The sequence below is a fragment of the Lolium perenne genome, chromosome 2 (genome assembly GCF_019359855.2).
Source record: "Lolium perenne isolate Kyuss_39 chromosome 2, Kyuss_2.0, whole genome shotgun sequence".
NCBI lineage: Eukaryota > Viridiplantae > Streptophyta > Magnoliopsida > Poales > Poaceae > Lolium > Lolium perenne.
Genome location: NC_067245.2, coordinates 74828305 through 74846907, shown reverse-complemented (window position 1 = coordinate 74846907; position 18603 = coordinate 74828305). Strand labels below are relative to the sequence as shown.

The 18603-nt window shown below is 44.2% G+C and overlaps 1 protein-coding gene and 1 long non-coding RNA gene across 17 annotated transcripts; one reads left to right on the top strand and one right to left on the bottom strand.

The window, feature by feature from the left end:
- Positions 1-2470: 2470 nt before the first annotated feature.
- LOC127332971 (uncharacterized) lies at positions 2471-9382 on the bottom strand. Of its 16 annotated transcripts, none has more exons than XR_007870845.2 (9): positions 8376-9381; positions 5744-8288; positions 5560-5662; positions 4695-4871; positions 4078-4235; positions 3729-3825; positions 3117-3180; positions 2960-3031; positions 2471-2827 (listed from the first exon to the last, which is right to left on the bottom strand). It is a non-coding gene; the product is annotated as an uncharacterized lncRNA (long non-coding RNA). The 16 variants fall into 16 exon arrangements; XR_007870847.2 differs by having other exon boundaries at positions 3729-3818; XR_007870832.2 differs by having other exon boundaries at positions 3117-4235; positions 5744-7600; positions 7988-8047; positions 8145-8288; positions 8376-9378.
- A 7179-nt stretch (positions 9383-16561) lies between these two features.
- On the top strand, positions 16562-18330 carry LOC127332970 (uncharacterized). The gene is made up of 2 exons (XM_051359281.2): positions 16562-16945; positions 17035-18330. The coding sequence occupies exon 2, from the start codon at positions 17248-17250 to the stop codon at positions 18100-18102; it is 855 nt and encodes a 284-aa protein (XP_051215241.1). The 5' UTR covers positions 16562-16945; positions 17035-17247; the 3' UTR covers positions 18103-18330.
- The last annotated feature ends 273 nt before the right edge of the window (positions 18331-18603 follow it).

Sequence of the window (18603 nt, the reverse complement as noted above, 5' to 3'; positions counted from 1 at the left end):
GAGTTCCAAAGGATTCGCTTCCAAATCATGCAACAAAACCACCGCAATTAGATCACCAGTCCAAATCTATACCTAATAATAAAGGAGCTAAGGTTTCTGCCAAAAAGTTTCGTCAACGCCCTCGATGGAGAAGGACGGTGAAGGGAAAGGATGGAGGCGCTGAACGCGCTCGTGGAGGCGCAGCCGGACGAGATGGGATGGAGGCGGAGAGAAGTTAGGCCCGGTGGCCAGGCATGGCTAAGAGAGGAAGAAAAGGAGGTCGCAGCCGTTTTGTTTTGCCGTGGACGTGGCGAACGCCGACCCTGCGGCTTGCCGGGATGCAGTCGACTCGCCGAGAAAGCTTGCCTTCGATTGAGTCCTGCCGCTCTCCTGTACTAAGTCCATGTCTCTTCAATCTAATTTTGGCAGCGGGAATTGAGAAATTTGGATGATTTTGACCAGTCGATGTGTAATTGGTACATTTGCCTTGCTCGTGTGGACTGATACTACCGGTCTTTGCCTTTGCACTAATGTACTACCTCCATACCTATACCGGTTTATAGGGCAACAAAATATTTTGAGAAAGAAGTTTCACTACTAATTTGATCAACAAAATATAAGATATGTATTCTATACCTAATAATAAAGGAGCTAAGGTTTCCGTGGTTTGGTCCGTTGTTTTCCGTCTTCGTCCGTCCGCCTAGATGTTTTCGTACGTCTCCCTGCTGATCCGATCAGTTCGCCTTCGTCCGTCCGCCTAGATGTTTTCGTACGTCTCCCTGCTGATCCGATCAGTTCGTGTTGGTAAAGGACACTTAAGCAAGGAAAACGATCGGTCCTATAAAAACATGCAAAACCTATCCCAGTCCAAGCCGATCGATTCCGATGCATAGAATCTTCCCTCTTTCCCGGCCATGGACTCGCGTACGCGCTAGGGCTCACGTCAGGATCGAATCGAAGATGTGGCTAGATGGACTAGCGGAAGATGCTGAAAGAATTACTACACGATCGATTTGGATATCCCGCGGCGGGCAGCCATGGGCATGTCGATCGGCCACGCACGGCAACGGTGGCAGCAACAGCGCACTGCCTGGTCCCTTCATCCAGCTGCAACACCACGGGTATCGCGTCTCTCAGCTAACCCAGCGCGCACGTCGCAGTGCAGCCGGGCATGCTGGTCAAATATTTGCCCAATGATGTACGCCGCCGGAGGTTGGCGAGGTTGCAGAGCGTGTCGGGGACCTGCTCGTCGAGGCGATTCTTGACAAGGTTGAGCTTCTCTTATCATGGTCAGGTAATCGTTCGTCGCTCGTCCCACGGCGGTCTGGTGAGGGCATGTCGATCGGCCACGCACGGCAACGGTGGCCGCAACAGCGCACTGCCTGGTCCCTTCATCCAGCTGCAACACCACGGGTATCGCGTCTCTCAGCTAACCCAGCGCGCACGTCGCAGTGTAGCCGGGCATACTGGTCAAATATTTGCCCAATGATGTACGCCGCCGGAGGTTGGCGAGGTTGCAGAGCGTGTCGGGGACCTGCTCGTCGAGGCGATTCTTGACAAGGTTGGTCAGGTAATCGTTTGTCGCTCGTCCCACGGCGGTCTGGTGAGACGAGCACGATCGCAGTCGCGAGGACCTGCTGCTGAGTAACGCAGAGCAGGTGGCACAGCAGCCTGCAGGTAACTAGCTTAACCTGAATCTTTTGCTCACTAGCTACGGCCAGGCCGGTTCCTATTTCATCCGATTTTCAGGTGCAGGCATTCTGCTAGATGTGCAGCTTCCTGATGATGGGTGCACGTTTGCACGAATAGACTATCTCCAGGTTAGTTGTACACCGTACAATTAATTTTGGTGTGCAATAAAACCCGCTTATTCAGATTTGTCATCAGAAAAGTTGAAGTCTTCATATTTCTTTTATTGATGTTAATTGATTTACATAGAGAAACTTCAGATATCTTAGTTAGGCCGTGCCATCTTCTGTTCTTCTTTGTTGGTACAAAGAAAAAATTCAGTGCTATATTTTCTTTGTTGGTTATTGTATCAAGCAAACAAATACCAATCACAGATTGTATATTTTAATATGCAAGCTGATCGTGTCATCATTAGATGCACTAGCAATGGATGGGCGCGGCGGCACGCCGCGCCAACTGTGTTATACGATTTTAAAAACGCTCTTAAATTAGTAGAAGTAGTGATTTTTTGTTGTTTAAACTATATGTTTTAAGATAGTTGGTAACAAAATCTCATAGTGCATGTATAGGTGTGGTTTGTACAATTTATGTAAGGTAGAGATGGAGTGTACATGCTTTTAATATGAGTGACATTGTCACTACAATGTCAAATATTCCACAGTGAACAAATATGTTCCCTCATGTAAATTCTAATATGTTGTTGTAGGTAGAGTGGAAGCAGCAGAAATTTAATTTCCAGCCACACGGAACTGCAGAAATTAGCTTGAATAGTACACGGCACGCCTTAATCACTTATATGTACTTATCTACAGACGTTTGGCATCATAATACGATGAAAGTACTTGTAGAGGTTTTCACAAACATAAATGAACAGATTAGTCCTAATATAAGTACACATGCTTGCCTATCAGACACTTAATACATGAAAGTCCTAAGAAATAGAGTATAATAAAGAACATAGTAGCACAATAAAAGTAACTTATTTGCCTGGTGGGCACCTAATAATACACAATATAATAGAAGTCTTTATTCCTAGATACCGAATGTAGATTAGCAGCTCTATACATGGTCTTTCTGATGATAAATGTTAGCAGATTTGTGGTTTTATTCTTCCTCTTGGATCCTTAGGTTGAGCTGACTTGACTAAACTTGCGAAAACCTAATGACAATTGAAAACTTAAAGACATGAAACTCACTTGAAATCAGACTAATAGCCTTACAAAAAAACAGTGCAAACATGAAATATTTAAAAGATGCATCAGAATTCTTAGTTTAGTTTAGATCTTATTACCTTCACTTGTAGTACCTGCAGAAGTTTTGCTAGCTTTTCCTGCAAATAATTGTTTCTGTGCATTGATCGAACCTGTGAAACATGGTTACTTGTTGAGGCTGCTGTTGTATCACTTCTGGTTGCTGCAGATTATGTTTGAAGCTTTGGAGTGCCTTACCATCATATCCTACATCATGCATCCACCCTTCATATGCTTTCTTTACCAATGTGTCAGAACTAACCTGCGTTTTAACTTGAGCAATGTCATTGTACTCAATAGAATATTAGCGTTAAGGTATGATGATTTGAGTAAAAAGGCAATGTATGCACGGATAATAGTTAGCTAAGATATTTCGGCAGATGGATTTCAGAATCAAGACTTTGTAGTAGCACAGATAATCTATAATATTTAACACCCAAAATATCAGTAGATAGTTTTCTTTAGTTATTGTTGACAACTTTACACTGGCAACACAAAGTTTCAGAACTAAAAGAAGTATCTTGAAGTTAACTTCCATTTTTTTGTTGAAAATGAGAATGATAATAATTTGTTGCAGACAGCACTACTCAACATATTAGCAGACTATCAAAGAGCATCTAAACATGGATAATCTGCCAATGCGCTCAGTCTTTGTCTGTGCTGCTTCATTCCTTTTCTGTCATGGATATTCAGCTAAGCTTATCTTTTTTTGGCTGTTTTTTTCTACTAAAAGGAAAATGAGACTAAAATTAGCATTTTCTTGGCAAAGGTGCTACAGCTCTTTGAATTGTATTGAAGTCTGGTGTTTACCTATCGCCTGAGGAGTCTTTGTTGATCTGCTTCTTGCTTGATGTAGTAGGCAATGGTTTGGTCTTCGTTTTCTTATTTTCAGATGTGCAGCTGGCATCTTTAATTAAGTGAGCATAATTGCAGATCATTAGACACGTCTTGTGCAACAATTGTATACTATTTAAGCTTTTCCTCTAGGAAATCGTTGGAATAAGTAGCATGTGTTCTATGTGTATCACTTAAGGTAATATCCACAGAAAAAGATAGTGAAAGACATGCAGTGTAAACTCGTGCCTCTAAAATGCCAAAGGGCTTTTGCATTGTATACAAACAGGGGAATGTTTTGAGGCTCCGGGACAACTTCATTCACCTTTCTGCGCTGAGTAAATTTGAATCTATATTGCTGATCCATTTTCATGTATTTCTTGCGTGTCTCAAGCTCTCTATTGTATATACTGAACCTTCTTTTAGGGGGTCCTTGAACTGACTTATACAGTTGCCTTGTATGTGTCATTCCGTTGTGTTTCCCTACGATGGAAAATAAAAGTCTAATATTAGCTATGTGAAAAAGGGTTTTATTTGAACATTCATATACCTTCACTCTGATAAATATAGTAGCTAGTAACAAGTGTATGCAAACTGTAATCCAAGAGATCATGCATATAAATCATACTTGGTAGGATTGCTAGGCAAAATAAATCATACATTTTAGAAACATGAGCTTGAGTGGCATGAAATTTATTTTTGATACCACGGGAGAACTTCAGTTACTGGAGCATCTATTTATTTTTATGTACTAAGGGAATGCTCTAGAACATATAAAAACTATTTCTTAGTGAGATCATCCATTGCAGAGCCAGTAAGAAGTGTATGCATAGTATAACTCAAAGAGTTAGGCATACATATAGATTAGAATGCATGAAAACTATTCCTTGGTAAGATTATGAGGTAAAATAAGTTTAGATACATGAGTTGGTGAAAGAGTACCTCATGGTCCACAACAATATAATCTAACTCGTCGCATATTCTTCATTTACTAATACTTGCAACTCTCAGATTCGACATCGCATATTCTTCATTTACTAATACTTGCAACTCTCAGATTCGACACGTGGGGTGATAAGTTTTTCAGTGGTGAGACTTGTATGTCTATCACTTCTGAATCTGCATTTAAGAGAAAATGTTCAATAGAGAATCGTGGTTGGTGTACCAAAGATCGAAGATATAATAACACAATCTAGAGAGTGCATGTGCTTTTAGTAGGATCTTTCAGCGTTTGCTCTGGTTGTATCATTGAGAAAACTCCACATGCATTGAACACATTTTAGTACAACAAAACTCAATGGAGACTTTATCATTCCTTTGTTGCCCTCATCAAAGTGATCATCTAAAAGAGAAGATCATGTCTCTAGGCCATGATGTAGCAAGTTAGTACTTGAGCAATAGTATAGTCCAAAGACTAAAGGTGGATGCAACTAAATAGTAATTGAGAAATAGTAGACAGACCTCCTAGAAACTTAGCTACTGTAATCTAATTTTGTGTGTGTGTGTGTGTGGAATACCATTACAGCAAGCTTGGATGAAGTTCAATGGATCAGCTAATCTTCTTATGTATCTCTTTGCATTAAAAATGAAGATAAATATTAGCCAAAACTTCAGAAATAGCAGAAAATAGGCAAGGTCACAAGTTTTGGTGATTCCACAGACTGCTCTATCATTTCAATTTTCATGCTTATTATACTGGCCAACAAACAAAAAAGAAGAATACCACCTATTAAAATAGCAGGAACAACAGATACAGTGAGCAGGACTGACAGGAATGAGAGCGAGGACGGTGGCCGCATACACGCACCGGAGAGGAAGCCGCATCTTGGAGACATCGATGGACATTCCATGCCCTCGGCGCCAAGGTCCGGGTGGCCTGCCACGCGTACCGCTAGCAGGACAAACACCATCTGTTGAGTAGCACTCAGGCGTATGCAGATCAAATTCGCATTGAGAAACTTAAACTGAATTCTGCACAATAAGATTCACACCTTTTGAGTTGTCTGCGCTTCTTGTCAGCATGGGAAGATTCACGTCAGGGCGCTGCCTTGAATGTGCATTGTAGAGGTGACTATATGGGTTTGTGGTCCATCCTCGCTGAAAGCTGAAGAGTTTTCTAGGTCCATCGTTGGCACCCTCCGTATCTCGTTATCGCCCTATATACCTGCAATTTACCCAAGTTCATATTAACTTAGCTTGCTAATAATGAGCCTACAACTGAAATTCTTATGCGTGGCCATATAACGGTAGTTATTATGGTGTTCCCTTGCAATAAAAACAAGTTCAAAAGTCCATAGTTACAAAAGGAAAACATGGCGAAAAATTTAGCCCTTTCCCACTAAATCCAATCTTCTGTGAATTATAGACGTTTGGCCGTTGATAAGTTGCAATAAGATATAAGCTATACTTCGAATTAATTGAAGACAATATACATCAATGTTTCTCTTGCTATGACTTCCAATGAAAAATAACTTGTAAATTAAATAACTAAGACAATATGCTGAGGCATGTGAAACATAAATAGCAGCAGAAGCGATGCCTAGCATCTGAACTTGCCCACAAAACTGATATCAGCTACAAAAATTATTCTGAGCAAAAAAGAGTGCACCATTGTATGAACCCATAAGCGATGCATAGCATATGAACTTGCCCACCAAACTCACATCAGCTACAACAATTATTCTAAGCAAAAAAGAGTGCACCATTGTATGAACCCATATATTAATAAAACGATCTAAGGAAAACACCAAACTTTATGCAAACTGAAAGTTCATATCAATAAATTGGTACCGAGAAAATAAAGTAAAGGATACCTTAAAGGGAGAATTTATTTAACTTGGTTTGAATACTTAGTCGTCTGCTATATCAGCTCTCAGTGTAAAATATACAGAAAAATACAGTTCACACGCTCCATCAATCACTGCACACTCTCGTGCACTGACAGAGCGCAGACAGGCGGAGAGTCTGAGCAGGGAGTGACCAAAGTCAGCCCTGCCTTGTTAAGAAACATGCATCAACAATTTCTATGAATGATTAAAAGCTTACTCTGTTTGAAAAAGAAAACATAATAGTAATGCAACATGACCATAAGCATAAACAAAGGCATACATAGCGAGTGGAATTAAATTTACAACTCAACATAAATTTTAGGCAAAAGACAATCAAATACATCAGACAAATTAATCCAGAATAGGTAAATCAAAAACTTTCCTATTTCAATTGTCATTCAGTCAAGGCGAATGGAGCTCCTAAATCAATTATAATAAAGTCGTGTTTATGCGAGGGGTTGATGTTTCAGTCTCGGAATCAGATATGTTGATATGCAAATGCTGTATATTATCACTGCCTGCTACTTTCTTCAGAGGGTTATCTTTTTCCAAAACACGAAGTTGAGAAGTGATAGGGCCTGAGATCGCAACAGATGATGTTCCGATATCGTCGGTCGCCTCATTCGTTAGATAGGTATTTGTTTCTGAATCACAAAATGGAGAACTGGCAGGGCCTGAGCTTTGGACAGAGTATGTTCCGGTACCGTCGGTTGCTTCTTTCTTCAGAGAAATGTCTACTTCTGAATTACAAAATGTAGAAGTAACATGGTCCGAGCTTACAACAGAGCATGTTCCGGAATCCTCGGGCGCTTCTTTCTTCAGAGACATCTGCTTCTGAATCACAAAGTGGAGAAGTGCCAGGGTCTGAGCTTACGACAGATCATGTTCCGACATCCTCACTTGCTTATTTCTTAAGAGAGCTAGTTGCTTCTGAAGCACAAAATGGATAAGTGCCATGGGCTGAGCTTGAGACAGAGGTAGCTCTCATATCCTCGGTTAATTCTTTCTTCAGAGAGGCATCTGTTTCAGAACCACACAATGGAGAAGCACCAGGTTTTAACATAGAGTTCTCGTCAGATCACTGGAAATGCATGATAATTTTTGTAATTGTATTATGTGTTATTAATTGTATGGACCATATTAAGCAAATATACCCTAGCTTTGAACATTTTTTGTTCTAAAGAAACCAAATTCCCCTGATACACATTCAGAACAGCAAAAGAACAATGCATATTATCAGTAACATAATTCAGAATAAAGTTACTGATGTAACATGCATGCTAAAAGGATATTACATCATATTCAGCTCCAAACATATGCCACCAATACTACGAAGGGATATAGGAGAGATACAAAAATAAGGTGTACCAAAAGGTGGAACGCACAGATCAAGTAAACATGAGATACCTTGCAGGTCAGCCGTCTTTGGACATGAGATACCTTGCAGGTGAGCCGTCTTTGGTTTTTCTGAAGAAAATATGACACCATCAGGGAACCACTGCACCTGTGAAACGTATACTGAATTTTTTTTTTATCAGGGAACCACTATCGGAATAAATTCTACCAGCTTTTCTAATTGTGAACTTCATAATTCCTGACATGTGGCCGTGCTTGCAAATCAGCCATGTCGTCTCTTATAACACTAACACACACAGTCGTCTTCAAGGTTGAACCTGTATTATTGCAGAAATCGTGACATTGGTTCATCCTAAAAAAAGAAAGAATAGTATAGATTACAGGATGCCAGTCAAAAATTCCACCAATATACCTAGAAACAATCAAAGAATCACTTTACCTCACTCATCCTAGATCATCTAGCGGGTTTCGTCAGCAGCTCCCCTGCCAGCGGAGGCTGTTGTCCGCCCCCCTGCCAAGTCCTCCTTGGCGCCACAAGCCGACTCGGCAAGGAAAGATGGGTGCCGCCGCCCTGACCATCTTGACTGCCACAGCGTCGCAGAGGCGGGCGACGAAGTGGAGCAGGTTCTCGCGCCCCAGGACGTCGCGCCGAATCGATGACGGCCGAGACGGCCTCCGCACGCTCCTCATCACCGATGCAGCCCGTGCCCAACTAAACTTTTTCCTCCATGGAGGTCTGCGCTCAGGTAGGATACAAGTCCGCCGGCGAGACCGTGCGCTGGCTGTTGCAGCAGTCCGAGCCGGCACTGACCCCGCCATCGCCGCCACCGCCGACGGGATGCTCCGGATCCCCACCCAGTCCATGGCCTCTGCTTCTTGCTCCTAACAACGGAGGTATGTCCGCAGCTGAGACGTGCGGCAAGGGCATCTGCTCGCTCCGTGCGAGTGAGCTATCTAAATTGACGCCACTCTGGAGGAGCTCGTAGGCACCCTGCGGAGGCGCGAAGACTAAGCTGATGGAGGAGGAGGAAGCGCTCGGGGTCGTCGTGCCGCCGCTCGCCATTGGACTACGGCTTTGTGGCTGGAGTTGGAGTTTTTTTCGGAACCTTAACGATGAGGATTGGGGAGGAGTTAAAGCGATAATGATGGGGAGCTGGAAGAAATATGTCGTGGGTTCCTCGGTGGTAGCCCTTCACACCGCTTTGACCCATCAGGTTGAATGGAAGGAAGAAACGAAGATCTGCTACACTCACCCAGATCTAACACAGAAACTAACACCACACCTCTAGCAAGACAGAACCAAATCAAAACGAAATTGCAAGACGCCTCAAAAGACGCACCCCAGACAATAACAGAACAGTAAAAACACGTGTCAGCAGGATAAGTGCACAAAAAATAAATCCAAAATTATGAGAAAAAAGAAGTTTGTTCCCAAATAGTATAGTACTTATGCTAAATCCAGCCTCAGTTACATAGTAGGGAGTTTAATTAAGATGCAAGCTGCCATTGGTTAGTTAGTAAGATTCGTTTGCTTCAATACATTAATTTGAAGGGAATTTCTTAGCAATAAATTTCTTTTGATATGGAACATAAACGTTTTGAAAAGGATGTTTCGAAATAGAATGAGCTGAAATAGGAGAACTCTGACAGGAAACAACTCATTTGTTTCCTTCAACTTTTATGTATTCTTGACCGGGAAAATCAGATTGCGTGAGAAGTCGATGGTCTATTTTAATAAATGAGAGCGACTACATAATAAGAAATGAAATACATGATAGTGCTACCAAAATCATGCTAGCTCTTCAAGTTGACATATAAAGTTAAATTTAAGCTCGAGTTGAACTTTACCGCCACTCATGCTTCGCGGAGGAGATAATGGGGAAAAGAAGATGATTTCAGGATATATTTATATCGATCAATTATTTTGTGATAAACTTATGTTGCGCTAACTTTTTTCCGGTGAATATTTGTTTCTCCTGGTGCAACGCACGGGCACTTTTGCTAGTATAAAAATCATACTATTGAAAACTTTTTTTTGAATATGAATTCAATGGTATAATTTTTGTGGCATATATCTTATTTTTTTTGACTAATTTATAGTCAATTTTTCCCTTGAAATACGTAATTAAAATGGTATGGAGAGAGCATGTAACTTGGCTTGGTATAATAAACCACGTGATCTTTTTATAATTCGATGGAAGCCGGGGTGATAGCCGTGGAAGGTGGACTGCATGTGTATCTCTACGGCGAGCGACGTGGTGGTGGTGATTGGTTTTCCCTTTGGCTGTTTCAATGGCGAGGACTAGACGGCGGGAATTCCTACTGTTATCGGCGTGCCGTACTGACTCCTCACAGATCGTGTTATGGTTTTCGGGCTCGAAGTTACCATGGGAGTCAAGATATCGAGTGTGTGCGAAGATTTTTTCAGGCGATAACAGCGTGACACATGTGGCTATCTTAACCCTCTTGGGGCGCTACTGCTATCTTAGTCACACTATGGCTTCAGGTGAAAACCCTTGACCTTGCGGTCTCAACAACGGCGGCGTAGGCGGCGTTACCCTATTGGAGGCGTTGTTGTGGAGCTCTGTTCCTCCTTGGTCTTGTTTAGATGGCTTCGGTGGAAAATCTTGGTTCTTCTTGGTTCCTTTTTGTTTCTCTTTGATCTGTTTTGTAAGAGGTTCTTCTTATCACCTTGTGTTAGATTGACTGTGGGTGATTTTATTTATATAGCGGGGACAAAACATGTTTCGAGGAGGATAATTCATTGTTAGTCAATAATGTTACTTTACGACAGGAATTGAGATGACATCTTTATATGATAAAATATATTTAAATTACTATTTAAAGTTATTTTATTTTTATCCCTGTATTTTTTATATTTTTATTCCGATGCAACGCACGCATGGATATTTCTGCTAAATAGTCCCACCTCGCTTTATTATAAAGCTTACTGCTGGTTTATATACGTCAAATTCGCTGAAAATAACAAGCCTCGTTACTAAGATCTGATTAGAGAATCTCACAAAAAAAATAAGTGTTGGGTGGCCGTACCGGCAGAAAAAGGGGGCGAAGTATGCGCGAGAGATGGAAAGGAAACATCATAAAGAAGGCAGAGCATGAGAAAACATGGGAAAAAGCTCAGAGATTGACCCGGCCGATCACCGAGGTGAAGAGGAGCTTCGTGGCGCCGGCAGGAAGAAGAGAGGAACGATGGGAATCGATCGCAGCGCCGGATTCACCTCGCAGCGCCCGGAGGTGATGGCGAGGGGCTGTCTTCCACTCGCGGCGAGGCAGGGATCTGGAAGGATGATGCGGCGTGTCGGCGCGAGGCTGTGTTGGTCCAACTCGCGACGTTGAGCGGGCACCGACCTCCAGCTCTGTCTCGCGTCCAGGTGGAAAAACGAGGCTGAGGCAGCGGCGAGCGGACGCCGGGAACGAAGAAGGATGTGGTCGCGTGGAGCGCCAGCTCGAGGAAGAGCGCGTAGAGAAGCAGGGAAGCGAGGCGAGGCGCGGGCACAGTAGATCAGCTTCAGGAGCAGAGGCGCGCAGAGCAGGGAAGCGAGGCGAGGCGTGCGATGTTGTTGGATCTATGGCTCGAGGCAGGGCCCGGCGGCGGGGGGTGGGAATGCAAAAAGTCCAGGTGCACCGGTTGGGGTTGCTAGGGTTTGTCTGGGATGGGCTAGGTTTGGCCGGTTGGGAGTCTTCTCTTAAAAAAACATTTTTCTGTTATTTTTTCTGTTTGTTTAAAATCATTTGTAATTTTTATATAAGAAAAATAAGCAGAAAATAGAGTTTTCATTTGGGTATAAAATGAGAGAATAATTTTAGCAACAAAATATAGTTTAATAAAATAATTTTGGAGTTCAAAAGGTCTTGGACTTTGGTGGCCGGTTGGATATTTGGGACTGCTTAGTGTCGTAAATTTGCGACATCCTTTTCAGGATGGAGGTGGTAACGATATTCTTCATTGCCAGCCAATAAAAATCAATTCTAGCTGTAAATTTGTTAGATTTATACCTAAATAAAATTAAAGGGTGATGACCACCATCATTAAACGTCTACGGTTTTACAAGTTGGTGAAACGAGGCCTCGCCTATAATCTTTTTAGAATAAATTATGTTTGTTATCAATAGAAAAAAACCTGATCAACATCGATGATGGTGACTAAGAAGAGAAGTGTCAACATGGATGATGACTAGAAGATGGACTTTTGCTGCTTGTTTTGGCGTGTTTGGTTTGCTGCTACAAGGGATATAGCATGACTTTTATTTCTTGTAATACTTTTTCATTTTTTGGTTGTGTGCATCAGTATTATCACTAGGGAATTGCTCACCGCATGACGGATAAGTATCAACACAGATGGTTTACATAAGTGTTTACTATTTATTTATCCCGATGCAACGCACGGGCACTTTTGCTATGCAACCCTAAGTCCCAATCCCGCCGTGTCCTGCGCGACGAAAGCACGGCAAAGCCTCGCAAAACATGGTGGCGGCGCGTAACACCCCGATCGTAAAAACGCGCTCCCGCCGAGCAAAGCGCGCACGCGCTGACGTCGCCGACCCGCAGAACTGGTACGTCCTGTTTCCTGTTCCTCTGTCGATCCATCATCGTCCATGAATGAAAAAACAGACATATTTCTCGTTGATGCCCTAATCCGACAAAGCAAGATTCGTCGCGGCTTGCAGGAGGGACTGGGCGAACCTAACCGACGGGCCGGCGGCACTCATCGCCGAGGAAGTCCTCGCGGACGACGTCGCTGGCTACCTCCGCTTCCGCTCAGTGTGCCGCTCTTGGCGGCGATGCACCCCGTCTCCGGACGCGCAGGACAGCTTGGACGACAGCCGGTTCCACCCCCGCCGGTGGATTATGCTCCCCGAGGTCTTCGCCGGCCGGATCAGTCGCCGCGACTTTCTCAACGTCTCGACCGGGGAGCGCATCCAGGTGGACCTCCCAAAGCTCCGGCACCACTTCGTGATCGGGCCCACCTCCGAAGGCCTCATCCTGCTGTGCCGAAAGCGCACCGGCGAAGTCCGCCTCCTCAACCCGCTCACCAAGCAGGTCACGGCCCTCCCGGACGTGACCTCACTGCTATCTTCGCAGGGGAGCCCGTATAGCAGGTGGAAGCCGAGCACTAGGTTGAGGAAACTGAAGAAACTACAGGCGTTCAACGCCGGCCTCGCCGACAGCTCAGCAGTGGCGCTGCACTTCAACGACCATGAGCTAGATCTAGAGCTAGCCGTCGCCAAGCCCAACGCCGAGAGGTGGAGCCGCCGTGAGCGACCACACTCTATTACTGCGCACCAAGACTCTCCATTATTGCAGCCCTGTCGTTCGCGAACCGATTCTATTGCCTCACCAGGAAGGGCATCAAGGTGGTGGACGCCGCCCACGCCGGCCAGCCGCCGCAGCTGGTGGCGGTCGAGGTGGACGAAGATTTCCGTTGGCTGTCTGGATACTCGAATCTAGTGGACAACGGCGGCGAACTGCTTTTGCTGCGCCCGAGCGGGAGAAGAATTTCTGAGCCGTACGAGGTGCACCGGGTCGATCTGGACGCAGGCGAGATGGTGCCCATGCGCGGCCTGCGCGGGCACGCCATCTTCGTCTGCGACAGTGGCGCGGGCTGTGGCCGCACCTTGTCCGTGAACGCCAGGCTCTTCCCATCCATCAAGGCCAATGCAATCTACAGGTGCCGTGGTGACAGGTACGGGAAGGTCGAGGGCCGGCCGGGGATCGACGTCTTCCTTGTGCCAGAGGATCAATGGATGAAATATAACTTGCTCGCCTCCCCGGGCAGCATTATAGACTATTTATCGCGGTACGTCTGCCGTTCGCGGGATATTGTGGTGCCGGCGCCACTATGGCGCTGTGTCAAGGCTGCTGATGACCCGTGGAAGACGAAGAAGCGGAAGCGAAAGGCCAATCCAAAGGTGATTGGGAACGAGTGGGTCAACTAGTTGGTTTCCACTGCGGCTCCCTTATTCACGACCTCCTCTTCCTCCTTGCTATGAACTAGATGGATCCGTCTTTTGTTATTGGCGCATTATTTCCCTTGTGGTGCATATGGCATGTTTATTTTTAATTTAGGCCTGTAGCTGGATGCTGGTATAGGGCTTTTTTCCCTTCACTTAAAAGTGTGAGAAATCACTCTTCCCTTTGACTGTTGAATGTGTTGAATTCGGTAGGCATACCTCTTCCTCATGCATCAGATTGTAATACTTGTGCATGTCTGTCTATTACTAAACAGTTAATATGTATACGACGTGAATAAGTATGAGATCAATAACTCATTTTTAGGCCTTAAATATCAGAAATAGACTCATCAATATTAAACATAAAATTTCTTTCAAATGGATGCCATGACAGCGAGAAATACTAAAAATTAGTGTGTTTTCAATTAAAAGGACCAACGGTTGTAGACTGCCTACCTACACTGAGATTATTGATCATGATACATGTACATGGTTTTGAGAAGTTTACACGAGAAAGTGTACCAGACATTCAGGCCCTGCAAATACACCACAGGTAGAGAAAACACTTAGTATGATAGTATGTCATATGAGAACAGTCCAACATATGCATTTCTATATTATCTAAAGTGTGACGACAAAAATGGAGGCACATTGATCATGAACAAACCTCTATACACTATTTATCTATTATCAAGAAACTCATCTTGTAGAAACAGAGTGTGCCATTATAAAGCATGATCATGGAAGGGAAAAATTTTTTTGACCTGGACTACGGCGGGCTTACGCCAGCCTGAACTTTTATAGCCAACAAAAACACAAGGTGGTACATGTACAAGGGAGAGGAGAGGCTCCTAGGTAGCTAGACAGCTAGGAAGGGAAAAATAATATGTTGTTTTTATGATGATGCTATGCTTGTAGGGTGGATGCTTTGCAATTCTGCCAAATACTCATTTGTTTCAGGTAAAGTAAACACACTAAGATGCCATCATATATCATGTCCAGCATATACACTAACACTAAAAAAAACTCCATTCACATGTAGGTATTTCATGACTTAAATGAAACTAATACAACAGTGAACATGCAGTGATACATAACATATACTCACAAAGGCACTGAACATGCATTACACGAAAAATAGAAAACTGAACATGAATAGAAAATTGAGACAGGAGGGAAATTTTAAGTGACCGTGCTCCAGAAATCTCATTGCCATGTCGGATAGCTTTCGTTGATCAAGAGACATTGCATTAGATTAGATCGCCCGAAGGAAAACCTAGGAATTATCAAGAGAATTAAATCGTGATTGTAATCTGACCTTAATTACCTCAACCAGAAGATAGTAGGTCTCGGAGAAGCTTCTAGACCACTGCCCCTTCACTTGTGCTGCCTCCCCCTTGGGTTTAGTGTGCCAATATCGATTTAGTGTGCCCATAACAGATATCAATCTTCATTATGTGATAGAGATTAATAAAACAATTGTTTCTACTACAACAATATAAGAATGGAGATAATCTGAAACAGAACACTAGGTATATTTCACCTTAGTAAAAAGGTTGTATATTAACATAGGATGGTCTAAGTCAATGCAATATGTAACTATTTATGTAATATAGAAATTTCCTGCAACATATTTGGCTTTGACAAAACTTACATGAAAAAAATGGAGGGATATAGATGAGTACAAATGTTTCTCGAAAAAAGCTAACAAAACCTGATCTTATTTCGAATCGACATTTCAAAGCATGAACAATATATGTGCTTTTTTTACCTTCACCGTGATCGTAATGTGAAAAAAGGAAAACTGCAGCAAAGAGGGGACGCACTTTCAATTTTTTCCTTACGCCATAGTGATTATATTTCATAAATGAGTATCATTTGATAGATAGAACACCCTAGAAAGATACAAACATTGTAGGCTACCATTGCATATCAAATAACAGGAAAGGAACACCCTTTGGAGCTTTGGCCGCGGCTGGATGAAGGCCATGTTCGCGAATTTCACCGCTCTCTTCGACGGCTTCTTCCCCTTAGGAGCTTTCGCTGGCATGGCAACGGCATTGGAGAACTGATGGCGTTCGCGTCACCGAGAATGACATCGTGGGCGGGTGGGAGAAATTGTCTGGCAAGGGAGGGAGGGAATGTAAAAATGATGGAAGAGGGCGGTGAAATTTAAGAGTCAAATATGACTCGGCTGAGCCAATGACACATGTGGCCCGCGTGATGCTGCCTTTTCGCTCGTGTTCGGCACATCCAAGACATACCTTGTGAGTCAGAAACGGTCTAAAAACACCGAACTGAAAATTAAACCGCACCAAACACGAAACACGTTTGAGAAACACTGTTGGACGACGAATTTTATCCGGCACCCCCATTTTTATTTGAGGCCGGTTTAAGAAACCCGGCTGGGATGCTCTAAAATTCTGAATATGTTCAAGCGAGCAGAACATTGTCATCGGATCAGGTGGAGCTCACGTGCGTGCCCGCACGGTGGGCTACCACTACTTACCTGTGATTAGACAGTGCAACCGCGGCAGCATCCCAGCTCCACATCTCCCCAATGTGTTTGTCTCGTTTCGGCACCTTGCTGCCGGCCCGCATCCCCCATTCCCCCGTCTTTTTCGCTACCCACATTCCCCAACGCCACGCCACTACTAGTGGAGTAGGACTGGTCGCCCTCATGAACTTGTCCTCTTCTTTCCACCTGCTGGCTTTTGGTTCACTGCAACACCGCAAAGCTTTAACCTAAGGAAGGGGAAAGTGATAGTAGGAGGTTTAAAATGGCAGACGGTGTGCCTACTGCTAGTATTTTACTGGTCCTGTGGGAAGGGAAGGTGACACTTTGTTGTTGAGCGGTTGAGTTTTTGTTCAGGGTGAGTCGAAGACGGCAGCGCGGTGGATTTGTATGCCAGCAGTGTCAGGCTGGTACCAAGGTCCTACTTTTCCTTGTCGTTCCTCTCTTGAGTTCTATCCAGCAACTCCATTCTTCACTGCCGAGGTTGAGCTGGTGGTCTCTTCTTGTTTTCGTCGCAAAAAGGTTTGCGTTCTTGCTTCCTTTGGTTGATCTTTGAAGGTTGCGGTAATTTGGCCCGACTGATCTTGGTTTATCGCTGTTTCGGATTCCAGGTCGACGAACAAGGGGTTGAATCAGGTGGGGGAAATCTTGGGCTACGAAGCGCAAAGATGCTCTGCATCGAAAGGAGGAAAATAGTCCCCTGCCGTCGCATAGAAGTGACCCAGTGCTAAACAGGGCGGTTACCCTCGCTGCACACGAAGTGTTCGTGGAAAAGCCACACAAGGGTGCAGGTTGCAGCTCACCCAACCGTCGCCATCATCACCATGAGAGATTTCGCGTCCTGCCTCAGCCAGAGCGGCGTCCAGGTCGCCCATTCCTCTTCCCCAAGTGGCCAGAGCATGGTGCAGTGCGCCTACTACGCCCGTCTGCGCGGCAAATCTTGCAGGGTCACCGTCACCTGGACCAAGGTGGCCATGGGGCAGGCTCTGGGAATCGCGATGGACGATTCCTCGGGCCGTTGCCTCTGCAAGACAGAGATAAAGCCATGGCTGTCCGCGAAGAGGAAAGGCTCCAAGGCCGTGGAGGTGGACGGGGGCGCCCTGGACATCATCTGGGACATGTCTTGTGCAAAGTTTGCGGCCGGGCCGGAACCAATTGAAGGTTTCTACGTTGCTCTGATCTTTGATCTTGAAGCCATCCTTGTGCTCGGGGACATGCGCACGCTGGGAGATCACAAGGTGTCTTTGGACGCTTTACCTTATAGTCCAGTCATGGTAGCCAGGAAGGAACATGTTTACGGGAAGAAGGTGTATTCGGCGAAGGCTAGATTCTTGGACGTTGGCCAGGATCATCATATCACCGTAGAGTGTGACACATCAGGGGTGAAGGATCCAAGCTTGGAGATCAGGATCGGAAAGAAGAGAGTATTGCAGGTGAAGAGGCTTTTATGGAAGTTCAGAGGAAACCAGACTATTTTTGTGGATGGACTCCCGGTAGAGGTGCTCTGGGATGTGCATGACTGGCTATTTGGTTCGTCGAATGGATGTGGGGTGTTCTTGTTTCAGTCAGGACAATCCTTGGAGAAATTTTTGTTAAGGTCATGCTCACAGGACGAAACAGAGCATCCATCTCATCGGTTTGGTTTCACTTTGATGCTTCATGCATGCAAGGTTGAGTAGGGGGAACATGATGGCAGTTTTGTTTTTCTGACTACTCTGCTACCAAATGAGTGAATCCTACCAGTAGAAATATAGGAGTAGGATCTAGCAAGTTAACCAAACCTTGCCCAAGTTCTTCAGGTTTCTTATTTTTCTTGTTCTAGCTAGTTCTTAGTGTGGTTAGCAAGTTTAGGTCTGATGTATCCATGTAATTTTGGTATATCAAGAGAGGTATTAGATAGACTGCCATATTCTCGTTCTCCATTTTTTTATCTATTCTTGAATAGAAATCTGAAAAAGTTTATAACAGATCAACATTTCTACATCATTCTAATACAAAGTTTCTCAGACATCACACATCCACACTATGTAGATGCAAACAGATAGTCAACCAAAAGAAAAAAAAACAAACAACAGAAACTAATCTTCAGAAAACGCCCGGTACACTTCCCACCCTCATGCAGGGCCGAAACGCAAAGTCCTCGATGAAGACTATAAATTGGCAACGACATAGCGGCGCCC

Excerpts from the sequence above, each read along its gene's own strand:
- LOC127332970 (XM_051359281.2), top strand. The coding sequence starts at position 17,248 with ATGAGAGATTTCGCGTCCTGCCTCAGCCAGAGCGGCGTCCAGGTCGCC.